Source organism: Hippocampus bargibanti, linkage group LG14, assembly GCF_051943395.1.
Source record: "Hippocampus bargibanti isolate YZ-2025 linkage group LG14, ASM5194339v1, whole genome shotgun sequence".
Classification (NCBI taxonomy): Eukaryota; Metazoa; Chordata; class Actinopteri; order Syngnathiformes; family Syngnathidae; genus Hippocampus; species Hippocampus bargibanti.
Genome location: NC_142747.1, coordinates 11725870 through 11746773, shown reverse-complemented (window position 1 = coordinate 11746773; position 20904 = coordinate 11725870). Strand labels below are relative to the sequence as shown.

Sequence of the window (20904 nt, the reverse complement as noted above, 5' to 3'; positions counted from 1 at the left end):
ATGAGGCGCGCTATTTCTCTTTAACAATGGGTGGCGGTAAAGCCTAATGAATTTGGATAGCTGACACCTTTTTGAGATAGAAGAAGAATAGCCACGACGGAAGTGCAGCGTAAGGTTGGCCTAGCATTCAACCTAGGGGCGTTGTGGCACACTTACCGGGTTTTTTTAACTATTCTGTGGAGAAGCACGCCATCGATTTAGGCGAGCACTATGGCCACCGGTAAGACTTTCATTCTGTATTTGAATATAATGTGGATTGATTGTGACGTGAGTTCAAAATTAAAATAACGTATTAACTGGCTAACTTGCTTGCTCACCGCGAGGCCTAAAGTGGAGCCCGTCTATTTCTTGGAGTTGTCGTTTTGATTAGCCGAACGGCATCGGTGTAAATTATTCTTAACTTTTTAGCGTGCTTGGTCAACTCGTAAATTTGGTTTGCATTATGATATTTGACCTTGCCATTCCTATGAAATTGCAAGTAGGCCTGCCGATGTCGTTCTTCGCCTACTTTGCCGAAGGCGCCCGATGGTTTGCATGATTGTCTTTGTTTACAATTTAGCAGTTGGCTTCCGTTTTAAGTCAACGCACGTGGATGCGAATATGTATTGTTCTGCAAATCCGCTACACCCTCGTTCCGTTTGCGTATTCTACAAATTGCAATCGTTTTAAATTTGATGTTAGTTGCAATTTGGTCATGTTCTGTCTTCCAAACGTCTGCGTCGATCCAAGGTTTAGTCGTAGCCTGATTTGACCGCCATTTTCACCAGAACAGCGTGATGGAAGGCGTGTTGAGGCGCTGCATGAGTAGTAATCTTTTACAACGATGAACGTTCTGCTTTTTCGTGTTGTGTAAATAACATCCAATTATCCTGTTCTTCTAGATTCGGGTTTTGGACAGCATGGTGGCTCACAGAGGTACGTTTACATTGATGTCTTTATTTCCATGTGGAGGTTTCCACATGGAAATGTGGAATCCTTCCACATAGTTTGAAGGATACTAAATTGTACCTCACAAATGTCTTCCAGTTATGGCTCGTATGGCGGACAGCAGAGTGGACAGGTAACGTCTGCGTTTAACTACTGACTATTTGATCTTGGACGTATCCTGAACTATGTATCTGATGTGTCTTTGCTCATATGTTATAGAATTATAGTCAAGGCCAAGGAAACGGTGCAGGTTCCTATTCGGGCCAAAGCTTTGGTGGCTATGGTGGACAGCAAACTGGAACACAAGGTGTTGTATCACTTTGTGTTTTGTGTGTAAATGTAACATTCAAAGCCAAATAATGACAGACATTTTTCCATATATATATTTTTGACAGAGGGATATGGTCAGTCTCAGGGAAGCTACGGGCAGCAACAAGGCTATGATAATTATGGACAGGAGTCATCTGGGTGAGCATTTTAATAATACAAAAGTTATTCTTGTATTATTTTTCTGTTAATCATACAATCTCCTCTTATTAACTGACTCATTTGTGCCATGTTACAGTGAGAAGTCATATGGACAAGGACAAAGTGGAGATAGCTTTGGCCAACAAGGGTCATACAGTAGCCAGGGACAAAGTGGTGGAGGCGGCGGTTATGGAAGATGGAGTGAAGGTAAAGAAATAATTATATTTGTAAGTTGTAATGCTATCAAAGAGCAGCTGATCTTACTTGTCTTTCCTCGTATGCAATAGGAGACAGTGGCGGACAGGGTGGCAGATATGGCCGTGACCAAGGAGACCGGTCCGAAGGAGGCGGAGGTTACCGAGGCCGGGGTCGTGGCGGCTACGACCGAGGTGGCTATGACCGCAGTGGCGGTTATGACCGCAGTGGCGGCTATGACCGTGGTGGCTATGACCGTGGTGGAAGAGGCGGACATTCTGGTATGGGGTAAGTTGCACAGTGCCACTACCCCTAAGGTACTTCAATGTTTTTTATAACATGGCTCACAACTTCATCCATCAAACTTGAAATCCACATTAGGTCTGTAAACCCAAATTCTGTGTTGATCGATTTATATCATCTTCACTTGTATACAGGGGTCCTCGGTTTGACGGCGTATCTTTTCCGATAGCGATGTAGCTTCTGTTTGAATAGAAGTTACAACCCGCCATAATCTTTCAATGTTTCTATCAATGTTTTTGTTCTATAAATAACTAAATCGCAGGATGTATTTTTTTTAATCCATAAGTAAAAGACAAATGAAAAACAGTAAATACAGTGATTACTGGTGACATATTTTTGCATTTAAACTTGGAATATTACTTATATTAAAAACACTTGTAGGCTATAAATTTTAATATTGGAAGTATGGGCAGTACATGTGTAGGACATCTCGTGGCACATGTCAACATTTTTGTGCCGTCTGTTTACATTTTTGGACTGTCTTTACCCGAGGCCCTCTGTATTCAATTCAGATGCAAAAATGCAGACTAACTCATACATGCATTTAAGAAAAGGCTAAAGCAGTCAGGGATGTTGTCATTAAGGGGGTGTATGGTTAAAAAAACTCAACACTCAAGCAGGACTTTTATCAAGATGGAAAAAGCCGCAAACTGACAGGATGGGGACTGTGTTTCACCTGTTCTAGATTTGGGAATCAATATTTTATTAAGCAAATGATTATAAATATCAGAAGTCAGTAACTTCAGCTGATGGCAAATGAGCATTTTCAATGTGTGCTTTATCCAAATAAAACACAAGATGCACACTTAATTCTTTATCTCCGGCTAGACGCGTGGACATTTATTTTCCTTTTTCTTTTAAAATTAATTTCAGACAGTCTCATTTCTGTCACGGGCCAGGCCGTTTGTGACTGCACAAGGTTCCTAGTGGATGTCAGCAGTTTCATGGTCTATTTTTGTCAGATGGTTGAAGTGGCCAAACTAGAGGTCACAGGTGCGATCAGCAGTAAGCTGTCAGGAATTGGGAAAGTGAGAAAATTTGTGGCCCAGCATGGCAAAATGACTCCTAATAACTCTTATTTCAGAAATTTTAAAAAGTGAGCTTTCCAACGATTAGAAGACAATAATTTCTTCATATATATATTTTTACTTTGCTTCTTGTGTGTTGGCTAAACCAGTCACTTAAGTACACGACAAAAGGATGACGGTGTAAGAATTGCACCAATAAATTGCACGGCCAAGAAGGAGCGTTAACATGCCAATAACCCAAAGCCTTTCAAAGTTCCGACGCATCTTGAGAGGAAGTGTGAGTGCAACACTTTGGTCTGTCCTTGTTCTGAGGATCATGTAGCTTTTTGAACAAGGAACTCTTGGCTGAAACGCTGCGGTTAGACCTGGAGCGACGTCGTCAGCTGCTTCGCATTCTCCAGGTTTCATTCAACTGTTGTATTTTTGACAATGGCCAACATGTGTGTTCTGTTAACATGGATCTACATTTTATACTACAGGTATGACAGTGATTGAACTATAACAAGGACCTCAGTTAAAGGATGTCAAAAGCGCACTCAGTGGAAGATTGCGTATCAAGCCCTTCTCACCAATTCGGCCTCTCATGTTAAAAAACACAAATTTGCCAGACAATGCTATTTCAACACTATTTTCTTTTTCTTTCATTTCCTTCGAATGGAAACCAGCACCAAGTATGAAATTGGTTAAACTCTTGACTCCGCGACATGTGATAATTATCTTCACACGTCTGCTTGAGTCCAAACTACCTGGTCATCTACCTGTCCACTGATAATTGTCAAAGACTAACAACACTCCTCGTGTGAGACATTCCACATTGTCACACACCCTGACAGGAGTGCAAACTGGTGGGATGTAGGGGAGCTTTGAGCTCTCAGTTGGGACAAAGGAAAAGCCATCAATTCTCCAATTTTCCCTCTGCAGAGGTGGTGACCGTGGTGGCTTCAAAAATTTCGGTGGTAAGTGACGAGCATCAGAACTGTGTCGGTGGGGGAGGAAAAAAAAACTTGAGTTAGCACAAAAGGAAAACTGGGGATAAAACAACTGAATGCCATCAATATCATGCCGAAACCGAAAGGATTTGACTTATTTGGATTTCGCTTTAGTCTTCAGATACGGTAACAGACAAGGGGCCTGAGATGTAAAATAATGGTAACGGTTGCATGAGGACAACGCTTTATTATTAACGTGGCAGGTGTTGCTGGGATGAAGAGGTAAACCTCCTAGAATTTGAAAACTTGGTGGTTTAACTGAAGAAAGAAAGGGTGGGAGAAAACGGAATGAGGCTTTTTGTCGGTGAAAGGTGGCTGTGAGCCTACGGTATGAAAACACCAAACACATCTGTAAACGTGGACTTTGTTAAATTTTCTATTTTGTTATACTCTGCTAGGATGTTGATATAAAACAAGACAAGATCTCTTGCTCATATGCTCTATGCCTTTTTACCTGTTTTGCAGGCTCTCGAGACTATGGCTCACGGGATGACTCTGGTAACTATCACGCTATGGCCGTACTCGCTAGTAACCAAATATCACAGTCACTAACGGTATCGGATTGAGTTTTCTTGGAACAAATAAGCAGGGCTGCATCTGGGCCGCACGCACCCTTGCACCATTTACGCATTTTGACAGCCTCTGGTGCAACTTTGTAACTCCACTGCACTGGCGCAAGTCTTAGGATTCGTGCATATTGCTAGATGATCCGTACCACATATGACATACTTCTGTTAAAATTGCTAAAGAAGTTAATTTAGTTAAACAGCAATTGAATACTGTTCGTTTTCTTTCAGAGGTTTTAACTTTCGTCATCTGCCATCTTGCCTTGCCAATATCGAGCCATGATCACCTTGCATTTGTTTCGTTGCATCCCAAAGTCACGATGGTGATATTTTGGGCTTTTCCGTGGTCCGCCGTAAACTGACAAATCAAAGATTCATTTACCAATGGTGCATTCCAGTACTGTACATTGAACATGGCGGATTGTTGCAATATAGAGCGTGAGAACAGGAGTAAAACTCTAAAAGACATTAAAAACAGGCAGCAAACAAACATGTTCTCGTTTTTTTAAGAAACAATTGAATGAGTCTGCGGAGGGCAATGACAATTTGTTGCAGCAAACTGCTGTTAATGATTCGAATTTAGTGGATAATCGGAATGATTCCAGGCACATTGAAAATATTCAAAGCAGATACATTTATTTAAGTAGACACTAGTAAGAAATATTGTTTTCTCTTTGTCTTCTGTAACTAAAGAAAATGAAAAATGTTTGTTTATTTTATGTATGAATAAATTATTTGACTTGAATTAAAATTGTTTATAAATTAGAAAAAAGATTTTTGAATGTTTTTTTAGTTGTAATTTAGAAATGTCATGCTCCAATTAATGTATTTTGGTTTATTTAAAGGACAACTGACGTCTCCGGACAAGTTGTGTCCATAATTTGTAAAATGGCTTCAAATGACTTCTACTGAGCGTATTTTACAAAGATTACACCGCATATAGCTATATTTTACGTTTTAAGACTCACACTGAATAGTCTTGTTTTTGAGTTGGTGACGAGTCTCCCTATGTCACCGAAGGAATGCCCCTGACTGAGCAAGGACATACCTTGCATCACCTCAATGCATTTTGCGGTACTTTGTTTGGTCTGACAACTTCGTGTTGATTCATGTTGATGGCGAAATTAGAAGGAAAGCACATTAATAACGCGATGGCGAATCCTTGTGTGTTGTGACATTTTGAGCCCATGTATTATTATTACACACTGAGCTTTGTCGCCATCTGCCTGTTTTGTTGGGTCGACATCCCCCCCCCTATTACCTCAAAATGACACGGAATAAATTCTTTAATCGATTGCAAACGTGTGCTTTCCTCTTCAGAACTATTTCAATCACATTCATAACTGGATGTGTAACAAGAAAGCATATTCTCTGAATCTGAAGCCATTGTTTTGATTCTCGAGCAAGGCAAGACGTCTTGGTGTGACGTCACGAACAGAACAAGGGGGCGGGACCTTCTGAAACTGGCCACTTCCGGGTTCAATTTGAAGTAGTTTTTGGACACTAAGTCATTTTTATTGTTGTTTTGCATTTGACTAAAAATATACTGCGTGTTTTGGGTATTTTAGATGCTATTAAACGTTTTTCTGATGTCAGGATACAAAAAAAGTGATGTCAGTTGTCCTTTAAATCACTTTTGTAAACTTCGACAATATAGTTAAATCAGGCCCATCAATTTTAGAATTTGGCCCCCCTTTCAGACACAAGCCGCCCCCCCCCCTCCTTTTTTTTTTTTTTTTTTTACTTTCCCAGATGCAACCCAGAATAAGAACGGTTCATTTGAAGATACTTTTACTGGCTTCTTTCATCACTAATGATGAATTTGTTTTCATTTACCCACCCCACAGGTGGTGACCAGGACAACTCTGACAACAACACCATTTTTGTCCAAGGCCTGGGAGAAGATGCCACAGTTCAGGAAGTGGGTGACTACTTCAAGCAAATTGGCATTATTAAGGTATTGACTTTTGTGTGTTTATCTTGAAGAAACCTGCATTCACTATCTCAATTTCGTCACTGTGGTGTAAAAACTCTTGATGCTTGGCAAGAAATGAGGAGCTACGTTACACTATTGAAATTGTGAACTTCGCCACTTTCAGGTGAACAAGAAGACTGGTCAGCCAATGATAAACCTCTACTCTGACAAAGCCACCGGCCGGCCTAAGGGCGAAGCCACGGTGTCCTTTGATGACCCGCCTTCTGCCAAAGCTGCCATCGACTGGTTTGACGGTAAAGACCCTCGCACACAGACTGACATAGACTTGAAGATTTTCTCGTCATTTGGTGTCTTCTAACTGCTCCTGTTTGTCATCTCAGGCAAAGAATTCAATGGCAAACCCATCAAAGTGTCGTTTGCCACCCGCAGAGCTGAGTTCACACAGCGTGGCGGAGGAAGAGGTGGCGGAAGAGGAGGTTGGTAGAGGGAGGGGAAAAAAACGATTTCACACATTCGTCCAATTTCGTGTTGATATGTTTGTTCCTCTTTACGCTTTCAGGTTTCAGAGGTCGCGGAGGTGGCGGTCCTAACTTTGATATGAAAGGCGGAGACTGGCCTTGCCCCAACAGGTTTGTCCACAGTCGACAACAACTATGCACATCTGATGCCCATCTCAGACCAACTCAGTTCCTCCTGCGTTGTGTTGTGTCGTTTTCAGCTCCTGCGGCAACATGAATTTCGCACGGCGACAAGAGTGTAACAAGTGCGGTGCCCCCAAACCTGGTGATACAGGAGGATTTGGAGGTGTGTGATTCCTCATCTATTTCTTTGGTTCCACGCATGTGTACGTGTGGAAAGTCGTAACACATTGATTTTTTTGTAGATCGTGGGGGCAGAGGCGGTTATGGCGGCGACAGAGGGGGTGGATTCCGCGGCCGCGGAGGATTCCGTGGTGGAGACCGTGGTGGCTATGGAGGTGATCGTGGTGGTGGATATGGAGGGGGATACAAAATGGGAGGAAGGTTGGTCTTATTATTTTACCGTCTTTTAAAATTCAACAGCGAGACTAATAAAGGCAAATCCAATCCAATCCAATCCAAAGTTAATGAGTGGTAATGACAGCAATTTTGATTCAGCTTCCTGTGCCAGCAGGGGGCATGATTCACTTAAATGTTAAAGACAAACGACACCTTTTTTGTTTCCTAACTGACATCAGAAAAACCTTTTATAGCATCAAAAATACCAAAACACGCAGGCTGATATTTTTAGTCAAATGCAAAACACCAATAAACATGACTTAAAGTGTCCCAAAACTGCCACAAAATGAGCTCGCAACTCGGCAGATTCAGAAAGTCCCGCCCACTTGCTTGTGACATCACTCTTGGTCACACGCTACCTTGCTCCAGAATCAAAACAATGGCTTCAGAGAGTTCAGATTTGGAGAAGATGCTTTCTTGTTACTCATCCAGTTATGAATATGATTCAAATAGTTCTGAAGAGGAAAGCAGAAATGTTTGCAATCGATTAAAGAAGTCCTTCTCTATCAATTTGAGCCGTCTGGACTCCAATGTAGCGCCCAGCAAATGCACAAAATGGCGCACAAGCTCCATTGGAAATGGGCTGTTTTGTCCGCTGGGAATTTGTCAACTTAACACCTTCTTCATGCGTATTACCGCAATTGGCTGTGACACACAACGATTCACCATCGCGTTGTTTATGTATTTTTCCTTGTAATTTCGCCATCAACACAGTGTTTTCAGATGAAAAAAAAGTATACAAAATGCATTCTGTGTCACTTTCTCGGTCACTGGCTTTTCCTCCTCAACGTCACTTAGGGCATCGTCATCAACTCGAAAACAAGACTTCCTGAATATTAAGCGCGAGTCTTAAAACGTAAAATATAGCGAAATGCGGTGGAATCCGTAGAAGTCATTTGAAGTCTCATCTCATCTCATTTTCCGTACCGCTTATTCCTCATTAGGGTCGCGGGGGTTGCTGGAGCCTATCTCAGCTGTCTTCGGGCACGAGGCGGGGGACACCCTGAATTGGTTGCCAGCCAATCGCAGGGCACACAAAGACATACAACAGTCACTCTCACACTCACACCTAGGGACAATTTGGAGTGGTCAATCTGCCTGCCATGCATGTTTTTGGAGTGTGGGAGGAAACCGGAGTACCCGGAGAAAACCCACGCGGCAACCGAAAGGGTGTTATTTGAAAAGTGACAAATTGTATAGTATGGTCCCCTGTAATGTGAAAATGATGTACAAACTTCACGGCATTATGGTTGTTCGATGAAAAGGTTTCTTCAGCCGTCATCTGTACAGGTTTCTTCAGCCGTCATCTGTACAGATGACGGCTGAAGAAACCTTTTCATCGATTGACCACTCCTGTACGACTGAGAGCTTACACAGACATTATGGTTGTTAGCTAAAAGAAAATGGCTCTGCGTTAAAATAGAGTTGGGCGGTCTGTTCGGAATATATGGTATTTGTCCACCTTATGCGCTTTGTTACATCTTCAGCTGTTGTTAAAGCTCTATACAAATCAATTTGTATTGTATTAATGATGGTTTACATTTGGTCCATTTTATTTATTTATTTTCGGATGCATCTGTCTTTCAGGGGTGACCGGAGGGATGACCGAAGAGACCGGCCATATTAAAAGTGTAGAGTAGATGTGCATTCGTCAAGCCACAGAGTCCCACATAGACAGAGCTTTTGTCAAAGTGGGATTAGACAGACATTTTTGACTTGTCCCCATTTTTTTCCATCAACTGCTCCAAGTCAAGAATATCATTCACTCTATATGTGAAACTATGACAAGGACTCACTGGCTGTGGCATGTACTCAAATGGATTTGTTTCATTTATTTGTACATCTTTTAATTTTCTGTCCCGGTTGCAGATGTGTGGTAGACTTCGTACCATTGTTTTGTATGAATGGAATAAAATGTTTTACTTTGCTTCTCTATCCCCAACAAATATTAAACTGTGATCTTTCATTTTGTTTTATGTACTTTACATTACTTAGAAGGTAGTTGATTTTAAACCTGGAATGAATAATTTACACAAAGCAATCAACTGTTTTGTTAGCGACAAACATCGACAGATAGTTTGGCTTCAAGGAAGTGCAATTACAAGTCTTGATATGCGTACAGTCGTAGTCTAATGAGCTCAGCTGTGGCGCTGGAGGGGTGGGGCCGTCTCCCACCTAAACCGACGCTTGCTAAAGTCACTGCTCGCCGGCATGTGGACGGGGAGCCAGAAACGCAGTCGTGCCCTTGTTTCTCTCCGGACAAGCCATGTTATCACGAACGGGTCCTTCTGAAGTCCAGTAATGCGACCTGTACCACCGCTGAGGCCGCTCGACAATGAACCGGTACTGGGCTGCGAGCGTCGTGAAGCCCGCCTGGATCCTGGCCGCGACCTGGTTGATTAGCGCCAGCGCTGCCTTCGGCTCTCCTCTGCTCGACCCACAGGTACTTCATCTCCCAAAATGATGACCTTAGAACTTACTAAACTCCATTTGTAAGGTCTAACGCTGAAACTGGTCGACTTTTGTTGTTTCTGAATGACCGATATTTGTGTTGTCTTGTTTTGAATGCAGTTTACCATTTTGGAACTCTCCTGGGTCTTAATTACCTAACTGCTCCCAACACAGGAAATGTACAGTATATGCTACTTTTGCCTTGTTTGTTGATATAGTCAACGTTTTTAAGAAGGAAGGGGGCAATTTCTGTTTTGCCGTGTTCATAGTACTTTTTTAACTCCACTCACTGGAGGCATTTGTCAATTTTTGCTCAAGGTTTCCTAAATATGCTCCATGCAAATGTTTGGGGTGTTTTTCTTCAGCTGGAACTGGGATTACGCTCAAACCACATGATATTTTTGCACACAATGTTGGGCCTTTGGGTAGTAAGAAGAAAATTTAGGCAATAGTCTACAAGAATCTTAGAATTGTATTTAAGGTTACAGGAATTAAATGGTGGCAAGTATGTGCAGACTCATTTTACACTACTGCATATAGTGGCACCGGACAGACAATTTTTTTATATTGCACATTCATTTCTGCTTTGCCTTGTTTTTTTTTTTTTTTTTTTTTTTTTTTATTTCCACTACTACATATCTGTAATCACAGAGACTGTGCTGGTTTCTGACTATTCACTATGATTATAACAAATCAATGTCCAACGGTTTGTTAACATGAAAGTTAGAGCGCATTGCGTTTGCATGACTCTACATCTAATGACCATGATATCAATTGCAGGCATTTCTGGAAAAATATGGCTACCTACACGACGACCACTTTATCCACAATGCAGTTGAGATGCAATCAGCAATCCAGTAAGTTCCCTTTCTCAAAACTATAAAACCATGATCTCATGTGACAGATTTTATTCAGGGCGATGATAGCCAAATAATACATTGTGGATGGTGGCTTGGCTCGGTATAAGCAAGGTCCCTCACTCACCTCAAAACCACAAACCTCTCCTAAACGCTCCCTGAATCATCCAGGAATTTCAAGAGCGTCACACTCTCCTTCCAACCTGTACGCTTGCCTGTATAGTAATGGAAAAAGATTAAACACACCCACAAGTAGGCTTCACTTAGTCCCAGTCCATCAATGCAATCAATGTTTGACTGCAAGGCTAGTTCATTTGCACCATGCCGCCATGTGTCGCTGGATTTAATATTGAAATCATTAAGCAGTATTGTGACCGAAATATTTTTTTCCAGAGTACGACTTTGTCTGAAATATTGTACGTGATTGCCAAATATCGCACTTTTTACATCAGGCAAGTCACGCTAACCACTATTTCCGATGTAACGTTTTCAAAATCATCTAAAAAATGCATGCGAGGAATCCAAACATTTGCGCTTTTTTTTTAGGAAATTCCAGCGATTGTCTCGCCTACCCGTGACAGGTGAATTAGACAGCGCCACCCTGAGGCAGATGGCCCAGCCGCGTTGCGGCGTGTCAGATAAGGGCAGTCAGCAGGTGTGGGCCCAGAGGGTAAACATCATCTTCACTGCCCGGACTTCCTCAGCAGGGCAGTTGTGGAGGCGCAGGAAGCGGTTCGCCAAAAAAGGTTGGGTGTTTGTTTCTTTCAAATGTTTATCATCAATGCAAGCCGTATTTGTCTTGCAGAGGCGGCTGTAATGTGTGCATGCATGTTGTGTGCCGGTGGGAGAAGGAAGGGGCACTTCTTAGCCCAACTCGTTGATGGTTTCCATCGTTTGGGTTGCTGCGCGTGGCCTTGCCTTGTCATGATCCAGGATGACTTCTTCTGATTGATGATCCCTGTGTTTGTTCTTCATGTCTTTGTTGATCTGCCTCAGCAGTTCACGGGAGTTGGCATGAAATTTGAAGGACAACCGACGTCACTTTTTTGTTTGTTAACTGACATCAGAAAAACGTTTTAGAGCATCTAAAATACTCAAAACACGCAGCATGATATTTTTATTCAAATGCAAAACACCAATAAAAATGACTTAAAGTGTCCAAAATCTGCAAAAAATTGAGCTGCGAATTGGGCATTTTCAGAAAGTCCCGCCCCCAGTTCGTGACGTCACACCAAGACGTCTTGCATTGCTGGAGAATCAAAACAATGGCTTCAGATTCGGAGAATATGCTTTCTTGTTACACATCCAGTTATGAATATGATTCAAATAATTCTGAAGAGGAAAGCATACATGTTTGCAATCGATTAAAGAATTTATTACGTGCCATTTTGAGGCAACATTGGGGGGAAATGTCTCACCCAAAAAGAGGCAGAAAATGGCCACCGAACTGTTGTGAGGAATGAATCAGCACGTTTCCACAGGCTGATAAATTCATTCCATGGAGCTTGGACACCCTCTTCTGGTGGCTTTTGGGTGCAACACAAGGTTTTCAGACCAAACAAGTACAGCAAAATACACTGACGTGATGAAAGGACTGCTACAATGTGTCTTTTTTTGGTCAGGGGCGTTCGTTTAGTGACGTCACGTACGGACTCGTCACCAACTCAAAAACAAGACTTCCTGAATATTCAGCGCGAGTCTTAAAACGTAAAATATAGCTATATGCGGTGGAATCTTTGTAAAATACTCTCAGTAGAAGTCATTTGAAGCCATTTTACAAATTATGGACACAATTTGCCCGGAGATGTCGGTTGTCCTTTAAGAGAGACAACCAAATGTAAATTTCTCCACTGTGAGACTAATAAAGGCAAATCCAATCCAATCCAAACCACGTCAAAAGTGTTGAGGGCGACACTGAAGGATTAGGGACGTTTGCGCACAGATGGGAAATGTGCGTGATGGTGTTGAGAGTCTGTTGAAAAAATAAAGATTCTTCTATCTGGATTTGATGCCTTCATACCGAAAAATGCATACTATTTTCTGAATGAATGATAAGTATACAGTAATTACATTTTTTTAAAGAATTCTATGAAAAACTATCCCCACCATTCTTTACAATTGACAAGATGTTTTTTTTCCTTCTTTAACACATTCACTGCCAGACGGTGTGCAAATATGTGTCCACTACAGTGGCAAGGTTTTTGTCATTTTCACTCAAATTGCAGGACACACAGAATATTGAGTTTTGGGACTACATAAATATTCAATGTTGCGTAAGAAAGCTTCGACTCTCTTCTTTCATCAGAAAAAAAGAGTTAATTCCTAAGTTATATGGGTTTGGAGTTATCTGAGCTGTAATTGGGGGCGGCTGTACAAAAGGCAAAGGCTGCCGCCTCGTGGAAGGGAAAAAACATTGCCAGAGGTCTGACCAGCGCTTTATCGGCACCCACCACAAGAAATACCAAAACCCGAACAAATGTGGGTTTTTGTTTTTCAATTCCAGAATAAATTCAGGAATGGCAGCGAATGAGTTTACAAAGACGTCCTGCACACCACTGGGTGTTTTTTTTTTAATGACGTTTGGAGTTGCATGGAGGTGATGAAATCTTTTCTGCACATTCCTTGTGTGGATTTTCTCCCTTGTTTTTTCACATGGGAACGGCTCGGAGTGACTTTCCTTATCCCACACAGGGTGGGCGTGCCCTTGTGTGTTGTTATCCTCCCGACCTGCGCCTTCCCCTTGCTTTCGTTGTGATGGTTGAATTCACGCATTCCTCAGTGTCACATAAAGAGTTTGCTTAACATTCGGGGAATGCACCGACGGCTGCTGCGCGCCGCCTGCCGCTTCATGTACCTGACACGTTCCATCTGGCAAACGCATTCGCAACTCGCCAATTGCCGTGATGACTTGTGACGGCTCACCACATGCGTGTATGAAAGGATTGTCCTCTTCGTGTCAGCTTCTACACAAACAATAAGTCGTTGTTATCTGGTCATCAGACTCACTTCCTAATTCTTTAGAAGTCGGATGAATGTTGTGTGTATCCAACTTCCTGGCCTCTCAGCTGTCTACAGAGACCTCTCAATACCGAGCAATACTACTTTTTTTTAACTTGGTAGTTTTGTTGGAAAAAAACCAGACTTTTTTTTAAGTGCGGAGTGAGTGCGAATATGTTTTTGTCATGGTGTACTTTTTCAACCTGTCATTACTTGAATGAGGTCATTCTAATATGAGCCTCCGCCAAGCTCAAGTAGGACTGTGTTTATCTTCACTCTTGGTCCGACGTTACGTCATGCAGTTGTCCCATTTGACAACTGCCAGAACCCCCTCTGATGCAGAACCACATTCAGTGGTCACATCAACCTTAAAGAAATTCAATATTCAGACTTTTAACTCATTCACTGCCATTCACGAATGTATTCGGAAATTGAAAATATGACATCGGGCGCCATTCTTGAATTTTTTGGGGGTTTTGTTTTTTTCATGCTTGGGTGCTGATAAAGTGCTGGTCATGGCCTCTGGCAATGTTTTTCTTTTCCATAAGGGGCAGCATTTCCCCGTGTTCTCTTTGGATTGGATTGGATTGGATTTGCCTTTATTAGTCTCACAGTGGAGAAATTTACATTTCACAGCAGCAAAGTGATGAAAGGAATGAAAGTAGAAAAACAAAATACATGAGATGCTGGAAAGGCAGCCACTCTCGCGGCGCCGTCTTGAAGTCAAAAGAACAAAAAAAACTAAATAACAAATAATATGACAGCATAGAGACAATATGACAAAACAAAGACACAGCCACCCTCATTTCAAGCTCATATAACTCCAGACCCATATAATTAACTTTTTTTCTGATGAAAAAAAGAGTCTAAGGCACAGGTGTCAATGTCAAGGCCTGAGGGCCAAATCCGGCCCGCCACATCATTTTTTTCAGCCCCCGAAAGCAAATCAAACTTGTGAAATTCCATGATTCTTGCTAAAATTCGCACCAAAATTTCATATTTTGGGATGTTCACCACAATAACAGTCATTGTTCTTGACATCAGGTTTTAAAACTTGTTATTCATTAATTTGTTGTATATGGAATTTGTGGAGGGGATTAAACATTCTAACGGCTTCCCCAAATTCATAACGGCCCTCGAGAGGAAACCATAACTACAATGTGACCTGCGGCAAAAAATGACTTTGACACCCCCGGTCTAAGGTTTCTTACGCTGGATTGAATGTTGATGTAGTCCTAAAACTCTATTTTGTGTCCTGGAATTCAAGTGACAATGACAAAAACCCTGGCACTGGAGTGGACACATTTTTGCACATCGTCTGGCAGTGAATGAGTTAAGTCTTGCAATCGTTATTTTATTTTTTCTCTGACCGCCAGCTACAATCATGCTGGATGTTCCAAAAGTTTTGCCAGCGTATCTAAAGCTTGTTTCCTGTCACACAGCCGCTGTGTCTGTGTGCTGCGGATGTGTACTCCATGCGTGGCTGCCTTTATGTGTCTACTGCGGTTGCGGATGGACGCGTTGTGTATTCCTGTTTATACTTGTGTCGATTAAACAGCAGCATAATGTGTCCTGCATTTCCTTTAGTTCTGAATATCCATAAACAAATGTTTGGTAAGTTTATGACCACATGGTTTTTTTAAAATACCCTGCTGGCAAGTTGGCATGTACTCATCACGGTTGTTAGTCTGAGACATTTAGTGAGCCTTTACGGGTAATATATAATTTGAATTGGCAAGTCATGTCTCTGCTAGAGTAAGTAAGAAACAAGAGTCATGAGTCGGAATTGCAAGTACAGTCTAGCCTGCTGCAATTGAAAACAACTCTGATTAATTCCTCTTAAGCTTTATATTTGTTTTTGTTTGTGTGTGTGTGTAGGTGACAAGTGGTACAAGAGTCACCTGACCTACCAGATAGTGAACTGGCCCGGCCACTTGTCTCTGGGCTCGGTACGACTGGCAGTGAGCGCCGCTTTCCAAATGTGGAGCAACGTGTCAGGCCTGGTGTTCCAGGAGGCCCCCCAAGGACCCGCAGATATCCGGCTGGCCTTTTACGAGGGCGTCCACAATGATGGGACTGGCAACGCCTTTGATGGACCAGGTTTTGGCCAAAGTCAATGTTCTTGCCTGGAGTTATGAGCTTGAAATGGGGGCGGCTGCTCAAAATACAATACATAAATATTGATTTATATAGCGCTTAAACAACAGCTGAAGCGGTAACATGGACGAAAGGTAAATACTGCCACCTAGTGGAAAGGGGAAAAAAACATTGCCAGAGGTCTGGCCAGCGCTTTATCGGCAACCCACGCAAGAAAAACCAAAACCCGAACAAATTTGAGAATGGCGCTCCATGTCACACTTATAAATAATAAAATAAATTCGTGGATGGCAGCGAATGAGTTAATTAGCTATCATCTTATGACAGCGTTCTCTTTATGTACAATGAGATGTGAAGTGAGAAGGTGAAAAATGTGAGCTGGTCTCATTTCTTGACCTTTCAGGGGGAACCTTGGCTCACGCCTTCCTCCCCCGCCGAGGGGAGGCCCATTTTGACAAGGCGGAAAGGTGGACCCTAAACGGACACAAGGGCCATAATCTCTTTATGGTGATGGCCCACGAGATTGGACACACTCTGGGTTTGGAGCATTCGCCCGTGCGCCACGCGCTCATGTCGCCATACTATAGGAAGTTGGGCCGTAGTCTGGTCATGAGCTGGGATGACATCGTGGCCGTGCAGCAGCTGTATGGTGAGATGATGTCTATCCGTTGTCATTTTTTTTTTGCCTCAAAACACCTTGCCATACATGCTTGTTATTTTTGGGCTAAAAACGTCTTGCCATACATGGTCCTTTTTTCGGGCTAAAAACACTTCACTCTACATGGTTGTTTTTTTCGGCTAAATTCGGTCACTATACATTATCTTTTTTTTCAGTTAAATACGTGTTACAGCAGTGTTTGAAATAGCATCTGCCCGGGACGTCCAACTTTGCAGTCGGGTGTACAAGTTACAAAATGTCTCAGCCCGGGTGGCCAACAACTTCTCCAAGAAAAAAAAATATATATCTATTTTTTTCAAATCAAACGTTTGAACAAAGATTTTGAAATCAGAATAAATTATTCCGATTTCGAAATCTTCATTCGCTTTAGAAATGTCTGAATTTTGGTTTGTTTGGCAATTTGCATACTGGGCACAGCAGCCAATCAGAAGCCTGCATTTGCATATCATTTTCCGAAGTAGATACACAGAACCTCATCCCCAGAAGATAGATTCAAAAGAAGCTAACAAAATTAAATTTATGACGCTACAAAACGTAAACGCACATTATACCGTGACTGTAAAGTGTACTTGAGAGGTTTGAAAGGCGCTTAGAAATTGAACGTACTTTAAAAGCATGGTGGAAAGAGGAGTTCACGTGGATTGTAGCAGACGACGCAACGCAAACATTGCATTGTGCAAAATGATGAACAGTGTATGGACAAATGACCAACTGGAGCAAAATCATCAGCAAGGGATATTTACGATAAATCAAGCAAGGTAGCATTTGTAGTAGGTACATCCTGAATGAAAACAATCCTTAATACTTTGCAACAATGGGTTTTTTTTTTGCGATTAGTCGTCTTATTGTGTTTCAAGTTGTGAAAAATGGGGCAGGCAGCTTTTCAGAGTTGTCTGCCCTGCTGTCCGCTAACTTTTTGTCATGAGTTTCAGACACTGGTTACAGTACACATTGTCGTTTTATTTCGGGTTAGAACACCTTAGTATACATGGTGTTTTTTTCGTTTGGGTGACGTCTTACAAACATCACCATGTACAGTGTACATGGTGTTTTTTTTCCTCCCAAAAACATCTTACTATACATGGTCTTTTTTTTCGGGCAAAAAACACCTTACTATACATCGTCGTTTTTTTCGGGCTGAAAACGCCCTACTCTAAATGGTGTTTTTTTTGGGGGGCCAAAAACGCCTAACTACACCTGGTCATTTTTTTTTGGGCTAAAACACCTTACATGGTTGTTTTTTCAGTTAGTTTTTTCAGTTAGAAACGCCTTATTATCCATAGTCGTTTTTTTTGGGGGGGAAGCTAAAAACGCAGGAATTTCTGCCAAAAACGGCTTCCAATACATGATAACTGTTTTTCGACCAAATAACGGCTTACTTTATATGGTCGTTTTTTTTCGTGCTAAAAATGCCTTCCTATATCCATGGTCTTTTTTTTGGGGGACAAAAAAGACGTACTATACATGGTCATGTTTTTTGGGATAAAAACCCAGAATTTCTGCCAAAAACGGCTTACTATATAAATGGTCTTTTTTCAACCATTTGGTTGTTTTATTCTGACTAAAAATGCCTTCCTGAAAATGTTTTTTTTTCAGCCTAAAATGGCCTACTATACATGGTCTTTTTTTCGGGCTCAAGCCTTGCTATACGTATACACGGTCATTTTTGGGAGGCTGAAAACACCTTGCTATACATGTGGTCGTGTTTTCTCCCAAAAACCCCTTAATATACATCGTTGTTTTTTTTTTCGGGCTAAAAACGGCCTACTCTACTTATGAGGGCCATTATGAATTTGGGGAAACCATTAGAATGTCTAATCCCCTCCGCATAGTCCATACAGAATGCACGACAAATTAATGAATAACTAGTTTTCAAATATCAACTCAAGAGTAAATATTGTTATTGTGGTTTACATACGACAATTTGAAATTTTGGTTGGGACGTTAGCAACCATCATGACACTTGACATGCTAGATAAGCTTTTGCGGGCCGAATAAAATGATGTGGCGGGCCAGATTTGGCCCCCGGACCTCGACTTTGACAACTGTAGTTGAAACAGTTCATCTGGCGTATGTGTTTAAATCAATCCAGCCTGTTTGCGTGTGTGTGTGTGTGTGTGTGCGTGCCACACCTTTTTACATCAGATTGCCAGCTTCCTGGCTCCCTTTTCCTGCTTTTGACTCCTTCTTGTCCTTATTTCACACCACGGTTCAGGTAAGCCACCCGGTGATCGGCTCGTGCGACTGCCGGGTGAGGTGCTGTTCGCAACCCTGCAGGAGTGGGAGTTCATGGATGTCAACGTGTCCGACGAGAGCAGCGGTCTGCCTCTCTACTGTCACTCTGGTGTGTTTGATGCCATCACCGCGGGTGAGTCATGACTTGGAATGTAACAGAGTGGTAAACGTGCTCCTTGGCTTACCTTTGTTTTGGGTTTGTCGGCATCAAATTTAAAAGAAGTCAAGATTTCCCCCCCCCCCCCAAAAAAAAAAAAAATAAAAAATCAGGTCTAAGCATGAAAAAAAAACATTTAAAAAGGATTTTTCACATCATTGCTTTCCGTTTGTATTTTTCGACAATTGGGGTATTCCAACTGCTCCCCCTGTTGGGGACAACATTTAAATGACATCATTTTGAATCACCTGGGATACTGAAACACACATTTAATGTATGTATTTTTTGCCCCCCTGCATGATTAAATAGTAGTAATACAGACGACTAAAGCACCGTCACACACTTATTTTTCTCTCTGGGTTCACTGGAGGCAGCTGCGTTTACCAAATTCTTTCCTAAATGTTGTTGTTGTCTTAAATCTAGACCCAAACGGGACAGTGCTGGTGTTCCGAGGCAGCGTGTTCTGGAGTGTAACACCTGACGGGCGAGTGAGTGGCGCCTTGCATCTCCGTCACCGTTGGGCTGACCTCCCGTCGGCCATCGAGGCGGCTGCGTTTTCGCCTCTCGACGCAAAGTGGTACTTCTTTAAAGGTCAGTACAAATAAATATTATTCAGTTGAGGTGGTGTTGACGCTGTTATGCACGCTTAGATGGAGTGTTTGTCCTTTTTCCTTCAGGGAAGCACATATGGCGCTACATGGGCCAAGTACTTGACGCAGGCTTCCCCCGGCGGAGCACCGACATGGGCCTACCCCGCCACCTGGATTGCGCCTTCTTCTACGCCCCTCTGGGTCACATGGTACTACTTAAGGGCTCTCGCTATTTTGTTCTCAACCTGCAAAATTTTAGCCGAGAACCCTACTACCCCCGTAAGTTAAAAGACTGGAATGGTGTACCACAGGGCACTAACGGGGCATTGAGTCGTCCGGATGGGCGCCTCTACTTTTTCAGGCAGCGCCATTTCTGGAGGTTTGACCCAGTAAAAGTTCGAGTCACCAGGGTGGGCCAGTGGGTCGAGGAGCTGAATTGGACTGGATGTGGTGGGGCTCCTCAGAGCAATGACATTCTTTGATCATCATCTTTTGATTTGCAAAACTGCATGTGCTCACCTACCACTATACTTACTTTGATTATTTTATATGTCTGGCCAAAACATGCTACTTCTGGATTATTTCTCTTACAAAACATCGAAAGTAATAGTTTAACTCACCCCTGCCATTCCCAAATTTATTTGGGAATTGAAAAGCATGACGTGGAGCGCCATTTCCGAATTTGTTCGGGTTTTGTGTTTTCTTGCAGGGGGGGTGCCGATAAAGTGCTGGTCGGACCTCTGGCAATGTTTTTCCCTCCAGCAAGGGACCAGCCTTTTTCCTTTTGTACAGCTGTCCCCGTTTCAAGCTGAGATAACTCCAGACCCATATAATTTAGGAATTAACTGTTTTTTTTTCTGATGAAAGAAGAGAGTCAAAGGTTTCTTACGCTGCATTGAATGTTTATGTAGTCCTAAAATTTATTATTCTGTGGGTCCTGCAATTTGAATGAAAATGACAAAAACCCTGGCACTGGAGTGGATATATTTTTTTCACATTGTTTGGCAGTGAATTAGTTAATACTAACTGCATGAAGATGTGCCATTGCAGCCATGTTTGAACAATAGTGCGGACAGAACAAGTATAAGTTGCTATAACAATATCAAACAGTTACTCAAAATTTGCTGGACGTGTATAATACTCGCATTTTGGATGCAGAATCGGAAACGACGTGAATAAGACCAAGACGCAGCACTTTGAAAACACTGTTATTCATGTATGAACACAAGAACGGAAACATTTTTTTGTCACAAAACTCAAGTTGTGCTATTAACTTGTGAGATCAAATAAAAAAGTGGATCTATCCATCATTTCCAACATCTCCTCTTGAAATAATATAGATTACACACCACTAAAGTTTCATCATTGGGTGCAATATTTGTTCACAACAAT

General features: G+C 42.1%; 2 protein-coding genes across 5 annotated transcripts; both read left to right on the top strand.

The window, feature by feature from the left end:
• Window positions 1-89: 89 nt before the first annotated feature.
• taf15 (TAF15 RNA polymerase II, TATA box binding protein (TBP)-associated factor) lies at window positions 90-9415 on the top strand. 2 transcript variants are annotated; one of them, XM_089013914.1, is made up of 16 exons: window positions 91-220; window positions 882-915; window positions 1027-1060; window positions 1147-1234; window positions 1323-1395; window positions 1493-1602; window positions 1683-1878; window positions 3843-3877; window positions 4376-4408; window positions 6324-6433; window positions 6576-6705; window positions 6793-6888; window positions 6972-7041; window positions 7131-7216; window positions 7296-7434; window positions 9037-9415. In XM_089013914.1, exons 1-16 carry the CDS (start codon window positions 211-213, stop codon window positions 9074-9076), a joined length of 1284 nt encoding a protein of 427 aa, XP_088870040.1. In that variant the 5' UTR covers window positions 91-210; the 3' UTR covers window positions 9077-9415. The 2 variants fall into 2 exon arrangements, with proteins under 2 accessions (XP_088870041.1, XP_088870040.1); XM_089013915.1 differs by lacking the exon at window positions 3843-3877 and having other exon boundaries at window positions 90-220.
• Window positions 9416-9619: 204 nt separating this feature from the next.
• On the top strand, window positions 9620-20829 carry mmp28 (matrix metallopeptidase 28). 3 transcript variants are annotated; one of them, XM_089013911.1, is made up of 9 exons: window positions 9620-9892; window positions 10681-10757; window positions 11304-11503; window positions 15633-15854; window positions 16255-16500; window positions 18746-18898; window positions 19346-19513; window positions 19600-19721; window positions 20222-20829. In XM_089013911.1, exons 1-9 carry the CDS (start codon window positions 9785-9787, stop codon window positions 20234-20236), a joined length of 1311 nt encoding a protein of 436 aa, XP_088870037.1. In that variant the 5' UTR covers window positions 9620-9784; the 3' UTR covers window positions 20237-20829. The 3 variants fall into 3 exon arrangements, with proteins under 3 accessions (XP_088870037.1, XP_088870035.1, XP_088870036.1); XM_089013910.1 differs by adding an exon at window positions 11151-11209 and having other exon boundaries at window positions 9844-9892; window positions 19600-20829; XM_089013909.1 differs by having other exon boundaries at window positions 19600-20829.
• Window positions 20830-20904: the final 75 nt, after the last annotated feature.